This window comes from Gracilinanus agilis, chromosome 6 (genome assembly GCF_016433145.1).
Source record: "Gracilinanus agilis isolate LMUSP501 chromosome 6, AgileGrace, whole genome shotgun sequence".
NCBI classification, from domain to species: domain Eukaryota; kingdom Metazoa; phylum Chordata; class Mammalia; order Didelphimorphia; family Didelphidae; genus Gracilinanus; species Gracilinanus agilis.
The window spans coordinates 70793266-70804402 of record NC_058135.1 but is presented as its reverse complement, the minus strand read 5'-3'; the positions used below and the strand labels follow the sequence as shown (position 1 = coordinate 70804402).

Genomic DNA, 11137 nt, shown 5'->3' with positions numbered 1-11137 from the left:
AATAAAACCAGATCTAAATAAATCAAGAAATATTAATTTTCCATGGATGGACAGAACCAATATAGTTAAAATTACAATTCTACCTAAACTAATCAACTGATTAGATACTATTCCAGTCAAGTTAACAAAACTTATCTCATTGAACTATTAGAAATTAATGAAAAAGTTAATTTGGAGAAACAAAAGAACAAGAATAAAAAAAGAATTAATGAAAAATGTAAATGAATGATATTTTAAACTTTTTTGTAAAGCAATAATTTTCAAAACTATCTGGTATTGCCTAAGTAAAATAAAGGTACGTCAATGGAATAGAACAGACACAGAATAAATAGTAGTAAAAGTTTAAAGCATGTTATATTTGACAAAATGTATAGACCCCCTGGTTCCGGGTTAAGATGGTGGCAGAGTAAGAAGCAGCTCTTAATCTCTCCTGACCAAAACACACAAAACTCCTCAAGGGGACATAAAAACAAGTCCAGACGAACGGAGGAACCCCACAACAGGGCACAGCGTGGAAGGTACGTGGAATCGAGACATTTCCAGGCTATAAAGGGCTCTCACTAAATCGCGGGCTGAGCAACCGCCCCACCCCCACCCCCTCCACACACAAGATCTAGCCTCTGAAGCCAGCTAAAAAGAAATAGAGCAAGTTTGGGGCACCCATCGAATCATTGGCAGCTCCGGGGCCTGTTCCTGAGAGCAGCAAGATTTAGGACCCCAATAAGCCAAAAAAACGCACACGAAATATGAGTGTGGGAGCAGAGTGGACACAGGGCGCAGAACGCAGGCTCAGAGCACAGACACGGGCGGAGGCGTGGGTGGAGGCAGACACAGCCACAAGCTAAAGCTCTGAAACCCTGAGTGGGGAACCAGCGTGGACGGGTGTATGACTGTGGAAGCAGCGCCCTGAGACTTGTAAAGGAACCTCCGGCAGAGGATCAAGCAAGGGGGTCCAGCTGGGGGCTTGACCTTGGAAAAAACCAGAACTCAGACCTCAGGAGCCAATAGACATCGGACAGACCCTGAGCGCGAGGATAAACCTGAGAAGCTGCTGGGCTAAGGATGGCTACCCAGTCTCAGGAAGCTCAGAAGAGAAAGAATAACAACAAAATGTATAGACCCAGGCTATAAGAAATAAGTATTTGCTGAGACAACTGGAAAATAATTTGTCAGAAATTAGATATAGACCAATGTCTTACACCATGCACTGCTCTAGATATTAAAGGAGGTAAGTAGAAGCAAGAATCCATTATGTACCTCTGCAGATTTAATACTTGATGAATAACTTGTGAATGTTAACCTCCAGAGAATGAACTGAAAAATGGAAACATTAAAGACATAATCTATATATGCACTTCTCTTTGCTGGATGTTGCCCTTAATGGTGTGTGGAGAGCAAAGAGGGACTAAGATACCAGGACCTGAATTCTTTTAAATAAAAAAGAAGTAGAAATAATAGAGACTAGAAAAATAAATAAATAATCATGTGATTGCTCTATCTAATAAGTTAATTTTTGCTAGAAAATCCTTTTGATGTTAAAATTCTATACACTCAAATAAATAGAAAACTGAGTCATGAATAATACAAAGCATGCCCTAATTGACAAATGGTCAAACAATCTGAACAGAAAATTCTCGGATAAAGAAATCAACGCTACCCAGAGTAATATGAAAAATGTTTTTAATCACTTTTGATAAAAGAAAGGAACACTACAATATCTCTGAAGTAGCATAACTATCAAATTGGTTAATGTGACAGATTGTTAAATTAAAATGACAAAACTTGGAGGGAATATGGTAAAAGAAATTAAAATACTGGTGCGTGGTTGGTTGCATTTTGAAATGACCCAACTATTTTTGGAGAAAATTTTAGAACAATGGCCAAATTTTCCATAAAACTACTCACATCCTTTTACCCAGTAATTTAATTACTAGGTCTGCCTTCCAAAAAATTAAAGAAGTAATAAATGACCTAGATGCACAAAAATAATCATAGCAGCATTTCATGTGGTGGCAAAGCATTGAAAATTTATGGTATCTCTGTCGATTGAGGAACGGATAAACAAACTGAGGAATATTATTTTCATGAAATATTATTGTGCTTAAGAAATAATGAGTGCAGATACTTTCAGAAAAAAACTGAGAAGACATATGAGCTGTTACAAAATGAAATAAACAGAAAAAGAGAAAATTGTTCAGAGAAACAACAATATTAACAATGTTAACTGTGAATGACTTAGCTTTTCTCTCTAATGCAATGAACCAATTCCAAAGAATTTATGATGAAAAATGTTATCTACCTCCAGAGATAGAATGGATGGAGTCCAAGTGCAGCTTGAAGAATATTTTTTCACTTTATTTTTCTTGCTTTTTTGCAACATAGCTAATATTGCAATGTGATTTGCATGATTTGGCATTCATAAATATCATCAAGTTTTCTAGTCTTCTCCATCTGTGTAGGAGAATTGGGGCAGAGAGAAAATTCTAAACAATTTTTAAGTAAATGTTAAAAATAAATAAAAAATAAATTTTGGGGAAAAACCCTATATATTCTCAATGACCTCATGTAATTAGGCACTAGAGTACAGCAAGAGAATGAGAACACATAAGTTATAAATCTTGCTGTCAAAGGCTTCCCATAACATTACTATCCATATGATACTTATAAAATCCCTTAACCCCTTTTGATCTCATTATTTTCACCTAAACAACAAGAAAACAAAGCAACATGGCCTCTGAGTTTGCTTTTAATCTCTCTCTATATATATGTGATCTTATAATTTAAAGTATCTTAAAGTAAATTATATGCATAATAAATGCTTATAGATTGGATATGTTAGTTTATAGATGATTGAAAAATTATGTAATGCTTTATATGCCATATTCTCAATATTCTCTTTTCTTATGCTATTATTAGGCAATAGAAGAAATTTTAAAAATCATTATTTTATGGGTTACTAAAGAATTTCATGAGTAAAAAAGTAGTCTCTAAATGACCAAATTACAATTACGAACCACTTTATATTTAGCAAGGATGGTTCTGACAAAGTACTTGCAACCTATTAACAGAACCATATATAGTTAATAAATATTTCTTTTGGAAAAATGGAAACAGAAATATCCAGACTTCTAAAGAACAGAGATAAATTTATGCTAAGCTTAGAAATCTTGACATAGGAAAAATAATTGGGGAAATTAGTCTCGTAGTTAACCTCAATTGATTCTTGTCCCTGTATTTAATAATTCACTTACTTTTCCTGAGACAGAATCCTTTTCTTCTTTTTTTCATGTCTAGATCCTAAATTAGGTTCTTTTTTATATTGGCACCCTCATTCTTCTTGAATGCCTACTTTCCTTTTGACTCTTTCCTTTTTTCTTCTAACCTCTTTCATTTCTCTAAATTCACATTTCCAAGACCTCCAATAACCTCTTAGTGACTAAATACATTTTCATTTTTCATAATATCCTAGCTGTTGTCAAATCAGTGGACTGCTATTTCCCACTCATGTTCTGAGATCTTATATTGTATGGCATTAGAAAAAAATCTTTGCATATTTTTTACTCAAAACCCTTCTTCACTGAAACCCTTTTTCTCCCATTTCCCATTTTTATGTAAAAAGTCCCCTATTATAAGTAGTATTCTCAGTCCCATATTTATTGTATAAAAGTTAAAATTATTTTTATACTATATGGCCTATTGTATTAGTCATTAAACAATATGACATCCTCTGTACTCTTCCATATATTAATTTTGTTTTGTTTCTTTTCCTAATAGCCAGCAATTTTGAGACTTTGTTCACAGGGAAATGGTAGAAAAAGTGGTGGCTAGGATTAGTAGACATTAGCTTGAATCCTGAATCTCCCTAAGATGACCTTTTGTAAGGTAGTTTTTGTTTTCTCATTTATAACATGAGAGTGTAGTTTGAAAAGATCCTTTTCCAGCTTTAAATATTATTATACAATAAATAATTTAATAAAAACTTTAGGAATTAATTATGTTACTCCAAAAATGCTTTATTTTTATCAGCACCTAAGGTATTGTTTGTGCTAATCCATTATTGTTTTTTATCACTGTCATATCACAAATATCATCAAACCATCATTTAACAGATTTGAAAATTAGGGAATGAAAGGAATTGTATTATTTCTATATGACTTATTGCCTAATATCATCTACATATATGTTCATATATGTATGTGTATATACACTCATGTATATATGGAGAAAGAAATCTATATCGGACTCTGTAGGGGTTAAAATAGGGGTTTTGACAAAAATAAGAAAGCAGCTTTTAATAATTTAAATTTTAATGAGAATATAGTTGTAAATGAATATTATCACTTTAAGCCAGAGAAAAGAAAACTTCTAGCAGCTTTTAACAATTAACAATTTAGTTTAATTAAAATAGAGATAGTAAAAGAATATAGTAAATATAGGAAAGAGATAAAAAAAGAAAATTTCCTAATGTCTATAATAAAATTCCTAATAACTACCTCTAACTGTCTTCTGAATACAGGTTCTTCTTGCCTGGCAAACACAAGGCCTAATATAGCCTACTCTATCTAGAAATTATTTACTAACTGCCTAACTCCCTAAAAAAACAGTTAGCCACCACTCAATCACTCCTTCAATCAGTTTTCTATAGTAGCCCAACTGTGAGGAACCAATTGACCACAGAGTCTTGCCTATGAGAAAGACCTCCTGCTCTCTAGAAATCCCACAGGCAAAAAGACCTCTAAAGGGTAAAGCCAAAGAAGCCTCTCAGTAAGTTCAGGCCTGATGTTATATACCAGCAACTAAACACCAACCACACCACCAGTAACACACCTCCAGTCACCACCTCCTGCCCAGCAGCCAGCATCCCTGAAACTGCCAGCCCAAACTGTCAACAACTGACTCCTAAATGTCAGCAATTGACAGCCTGCAACTGATGCTGACTCAGCAGAGGGCTTCTTAGTTCCTACTTCCTGTCACTGTAGGCTGGTTAATCCCTACACATCTCTATGGTAAGAAGACTTCCAGGTCCCCTGTTAAATTAAAGAAATTAAAGAATTCCTTTTTATAGACTCAAAACTTAAACCCACCAATTCTAATCTCCATAATCTTTTTTTTTTTTTTTTATTTTAAACCCTTAACTTCTGTGTATTGACTTATAGGTGGAAGAGTGGTAAGGGTAGGTAATAGGGGTCAAGTGACTTGCCCAGGGTCACACAGCTGGGAAGTGTCTGAGGCTGGATTTGAACCCAGGACCCCCCGTCTCTAGGCCTGGCTCTCAATCCACTGAGCTACCCAGCTGCCCCTCCATAATCTTTTTAAATGCACCACACTGACTTTCCTTAAAAGTTTTCTTTACATTTTCTATTTTCCATTAATAAAATTTTGTATTAAAATGTAGTATATTCAGAATTGACTTCTTGTTGCCAAGATGGTAGAGAAAGAAAAATAGGAGCCTGCCAACTACCCTCAAAATGACCATAGAAGAGGGGGACAGCAGGGTAGCTCAGTGGATTGAGAGTCAGGCCTAGAGACGGGAGGTTCCAGGTTCAATTCTGGCCTCAGCCACTTCCCAGCTGTGTGACCCTGGGCAAGTCACTTGACCCTCATTGCCTACCCTTACCACTCTTCCACCTAGGAGCCAATACACAGGAGTTAAGGGTTTTAAAAAAATGACCATAGAAGAAAAATAAAATGCCTCAAAACAAGTCATAGAGCAGCAGAAAGAATATAAGAGGTAAAGGAGTACTCCAGGCCAGAACAACATGAAGAGACAGCAAGAAAGATCCATCTTATTAGAATACAAAAAGAGAATATTGAACAAACATCAGTGGAACTGAGACATGACATAGAAAAAAACTGAAGAGGAAAGAGTACACTTGACTTTGTCGAGCTTCAGCAGGGGAAGAGTTGAAACTAACACAATACAGAACAGGTAATAGTGGAAGAAAATGGCGCCTCATAATCCAACCAGAACAGAGACTAGGTGCAAACCAGCATAGGCAGCAGTGTGAGGAACTCAGACTAACAAGGACTGAGCAGAACCCAACCTGACCTAACTAAACCCAATTGAAGAGTTGGAAACAACTGCACAGCAAGGCAAATAGGCCTCCTCTCTCTAGAGTTCTCAATCTGAGACCATCAAAGCTGAAATGAATACAGGCATAGTACAAATGCAGGAAAGTACTCCCTCTATCCCCAGAATGGAGCTAAGTTTCAGCATATAAACAAAATCAAGGGAGAAAATAATTGCAAAATAAGCAAAACAAACAAAAAGTCTGATGCTAGGGAAAAAAAATCCTTCAACAATGATGATAACCAAAATGTGAGCTCAGAATAGGACAGCAATATAAAAAAATGAAAATATGTGAACTTTCAAAGGAAAATGTGAAATGATATCAAGCACAAAATGAATCCCTGGAAGACCTCTATAAAAATATAGAAAAGCAAATAATAAAAAAAATTTAGAGAATAAAGTGGCAGAAAAAAACAAAACCTTAGAAAATAAATTACTGAAGAAAACCGTTCCATAATAAAATACTATAGCTCAAATGGGAAAATTATTACATAAGAAAGGAAGTACAAAGGTTCAAATAAAAAAATGGGTGCTTAAAATATAGAATGGTTGGAAGCTAATGATTTTCTGAGAAAAGAGGATAAAATGAAACAAATTAAAAAGAATTGAAAAATAGAAGAAAATATGAAATCTCTCACTGGAAAAAACATTTGTCCTGGAAAATAGATCTAGATGTGTGGAACTTCAATCAGGATTACACATGACCTAGCAGCATCTATATTAAAGGACTGGAAGCATGGAATGTGATATCATGCAAGGCAAAGTCTCTAGCCCCAAAACCAATAATGACCAGCCCAGAAAAATTGAGCATAATATTATAAGTGAAGAAATAGACATTTGATGAAATAGAGGAATTCCAGTCATCCTGATAAAAATGTCCAGAAATAAAAAGAAAATTCAATGATCAAATTAAATGCTGAAAAGAAGCAACATAAATGTGAACAGAAAGAATTAAAACCAAAAAAAAAAAACAACCTTAAGGGAATCAGTCGGGTCCTTACTTGAGAAAGACATAACTGGAATACTGTTAATAAGATTTTCATGGTATAAGAGATACCTTATGTGCTTAATATATTTAAGGCAATCAAGGGAAAAAATGGGGGATAAACTAATTATATTCCTTTCATCAGAAAGTGGTAACTAAAATATTTAAGACAATTATGGCACAAGAGTTATTTAAGATACTTTAGATACTTAAAGGTAATCTTGAGAAACACTGGGGTTAAACTGATTACATTACTAGTAAGATGATAACTAACGATATAATAATAAACATATAATACTTGGAGTACTCAAGATATGTAAAATACATGGGATACTTAAAATAATGGAGAGAGTTAAGAGTTTTATCACTATTAGAAAAAGAATAGGCAGAGAACAGAGAGGAAGTTTATTATTGTTGAGTTTAAAGTTATTAATTAGTTATCTAGCATAATTAGAAGCAGAAAGATAAATACCAGAGAAAGGATTCTTTCCTTGTCCCTGTAAGGCATGGCCAGGGAAAAATCACAGTGGTCACTTTAAGGAAAATTGGGGTGCTGGGAGGACTGTTAGAAAACTCTGGACCACACTCACTTCTTGAGAGGTTGCTGGTGACTTTTCTCTGGATACTATCAGTTAGTAATTCTGGTTAAACTTAACTTTGAAACCTTAAAAGAGCATCTATGAAGATGGGAAGAGTTTGGTTTGGTTTAAGAGCTGTTCTCCTGAAGGGAGAAGCAGCTGCCAGTGGGAGTGCTGTTTTTCTCTCACTGGAACAGTGTGAGGTCTGACTCCCTGCTGGGAAGAGTCAGAGGAAGCCACTGAGTTCTAATTGTCAAATCTAGAGAGCTAGAGAATACAACTTGTAATTTCTGATATATAATTTAAGGAGTTTAATAATATTTGAAGTTTGTATATTAGAATAAGTTTAGGTAGATAGAATTGGGTTTTATATAGACAGTAAGAATAGATCAGTGTAGCTTCACCCCGATGAACATGAAGCAGTCCCTTGTGGGACAGTGGAGTTTGGGGTTATATTTATAAATGTTAGAATTAGGATAAGAGTTTTCCTATTTTATCTCTATCTCTTTTATTCTGTCATTGCCTCTCCTGATAGTGAATAATAAATAACATTGGATTAAGCTGTATCAAGCAATTTCATCCACCATCTACAACCAGGAGATCCTAACACTTCAAGCTTGATCCCAATTGATAAGGATAAATCAGCTATCTATATCAATAACAAATAACAAGACCAAAATAACCAATAACAATATGTTGGGAAAATATCATTGAAAAACCAAGGGATAAGAAAGAGGAATTCACTGGGAAAATAGAAAAGGAGAAAAAGTTGAGGACACATTATCAAAAATGCAAGGACATATAAAAATCAATACAGTGTAAGGGAAGTTGGTGGGGTGGCTGTCAGTGTTGGAAACTTACTATTTTTTGCAACTGGTACAAAGAGGGAATAACATCCACATTCAAATATAAACACTAATTTTACCCAATAGGGAATTAAGAAAAAGAGGGGGAATAAAAGAGAAGGTGACAGAAGAAAGGTAGGAAGAAAACAGGGAGGCAGAAACACAGAAACAAAAACATTTGGAAACAGAAAGACTGAAAGGAGAGAAAAAGAAGAAATAGGGGGAAAACAAGATGGAGAAAAACAGTTAGTAAATGTAAATCTGAATGTAAATAGAATGAACTAATCCATAAATTGGAAAAAGACAAAAGAGTGAATTAAAAGCCAGAATTCCACAATATTCTGTCTTTTATAGAATTATAACTCATTTAAACAAGGAAGACACAAGTAGATTAAAATTAAAGAAAGTGATAGAGTGATAATGTACCAGGCTTCAGGTAAAGTATAAAAAGCAGGGATAGCAATTATGATATCAGAAAAAGCCAAAGTAATAAGTGACCTAATTACAAGTGATAAGAAACGAAATCATATATTGTTAAAAGGAAGCCACAGACAATGAAGTAATATCAATATTAAACATAAATGCACCAAATGTCTTAGCAAATTCTTAAAGGAGAAATTATATGAGATACAAATGGAAATAGACTATAAAACTATATTAGTAGGGGACATTAGTCTTCTACTATCAAAATTAGATAAATAAAAACAAAACTCAATAAATATGAAAGATATTAAAGAGGTTAATGGAATTTTAGTAAATTTAGACTTGTTAGACCTTTGGAGAAAAACTGAATGGGCATATAGAGGAATTTTTCTCAGTAGTACTTAATATTTTCACAAAAACACATATATTAGGTCATGAAAGTCTCTCAACCGAATGCAAAAAAGCAGAGTGTTCAATGTCTCTTTCAGGCCAAAATACTTTCAAAATTACACTGAACAAAGGATGAGAAAAAGCAATTCAAAAAAACAAATAAAAAGAAATGATCAACAATGTCATTAAAGGAAATAACCAGGTGACAATGTGCCAACATATTTGGGATGCAGTTAAAGTAATAAGGGAAAGGCTACGTATCTAAATGCTTACATCAATAAAGCAGAGAAAGATCAATGAATTTGGAAAAGCAACAACAAATATTAGAAATAGGAAAAATTTTACACAAAACAATTAAACACAAAATTAGAAACTATGAAAGTCAATGAAGAAATGAACAAAATTGAAAGTAAGAATCATTGAAATACTAAATAAGACAAAGAATTGATTTTCTGGGAGGAAAACCAATAAAATAGATAAACCATTAGTTAATTTGATGAAAAATTAAGAAAGAAGAAACAAGTTACTGGTATTTAAAATGAAAAGGGACAATTTGTAACCAATGAGAAGGAAATAAAAATAATGATTAAGAGTTATTTTGCCTAATCACATACTAATAAATGTTATAATTTAAGTGATAGATTAAGTATTTAAAGAAATTAAACTACTTAGGTTAAGAGGAGAGATAATAGAACGATTAAACTATCTCATATCAGAAAAATAAATCAAACAAGCCATTAATTGGAAAAAAAAAATCTAAGAAAAAAGCAACAGGGCCAAATGGATTCAGAAGTGAATTCTACCAAACACTGAAAGAACAATTTATTCCAATACTATATAATTTATTGGGGATAAAGGACTGAGGAAGCAATTCTAACAAATTCCTTTCTATGACACCCATATTATACTGATATGTAAACTAGGAAGAACAAAAACAGAGAAAGAAAACTATAGATCATTATTTCTAATGAATATTGATGCAAAAACCTTAAAAATACTAGGATGGAGATTATAGCAATATATCATAAAGATCATACACTATAACCAATTGCATTATAAAATAGGAATCTAGGAATGGTTTAATGTTAGGAAATTTTTCAGTATATCTGTTCATAAAAAAAACAACTCTTAAAGAAACCATACAATCATTTTAATAAATACAAAAATAGATAGACATATGGAATAGATAGAATATAGAAAACAGATAACTAGAGAAACAACCAAAAAACTAGAAAATCAAATAAGTTTAGCAAAGTTGCAGAATATAAAATAAGCCCACATAAATCAATAGTATTTCTTTATTCAACCAATAAAGATCAACAGCAATATGTAAGAAGAGAATCCCCATTTAAAATAATGTCAATAAAATAAAGACAGCATAAAATACCTGAAAGTCTACCTGCCAAGACAAACTCAGGAACTATATGATTAGAACTACAAAACACTTTTCATACAAATAATAACAGATGAAATCAAGGAAAAAATATTAATTGCTTGTCAGTAGTCTGAGACAATGTAATCAAAAAGGCAATTCTTCCTAAATTAATTTTCTTTTCAGTGCTATATCAATAAAACTACCCAAAATTGTTTCATAGGGATAGAGAAAATAAAAATAAAGTTCATCTGTAAGAACAGAAAACCTAGGACTTCTGGGTTAAGATGTCTGTAGTATAGAAGCAGGGCTCTTAATTCTCCTAACTGAGTGATACATGATACCTCAAAATGACACAAAAACCAAATCCAGATGAAAGAAAGGAGCCCAGAATAGGGTACAACATTGAAGGTACAAGGGGTTTGGTCATTTCCATGCTATATGGGGGTGAAATAGCTCTCACTAAAATGTGAG

At 33.3% G+C, this 11137-nt stretch overlaps 1 protein-coding gene across 1 annotated transcript in view; it reads left to right on the top strand.

Annotated features, from left to right (window-relative positions):
* The first annotated feature begins 746 nt into the window (after nt 1-746).
* LOC123252274 (60S ribosomal protein L39-like) overlaps nt 747-11137 on the top strand; it is a 174289-nt gene continuing 163898 nt past the window's right edge. The window contains exon 1 of the mRNA XM_044681657.1: nt 747-814. Coding sequence (XP_044537592.1) covers nt 747-814 — 68 coding nt within the window. The remainder of the gene's footprint in view (nt 815-11137) is intronic.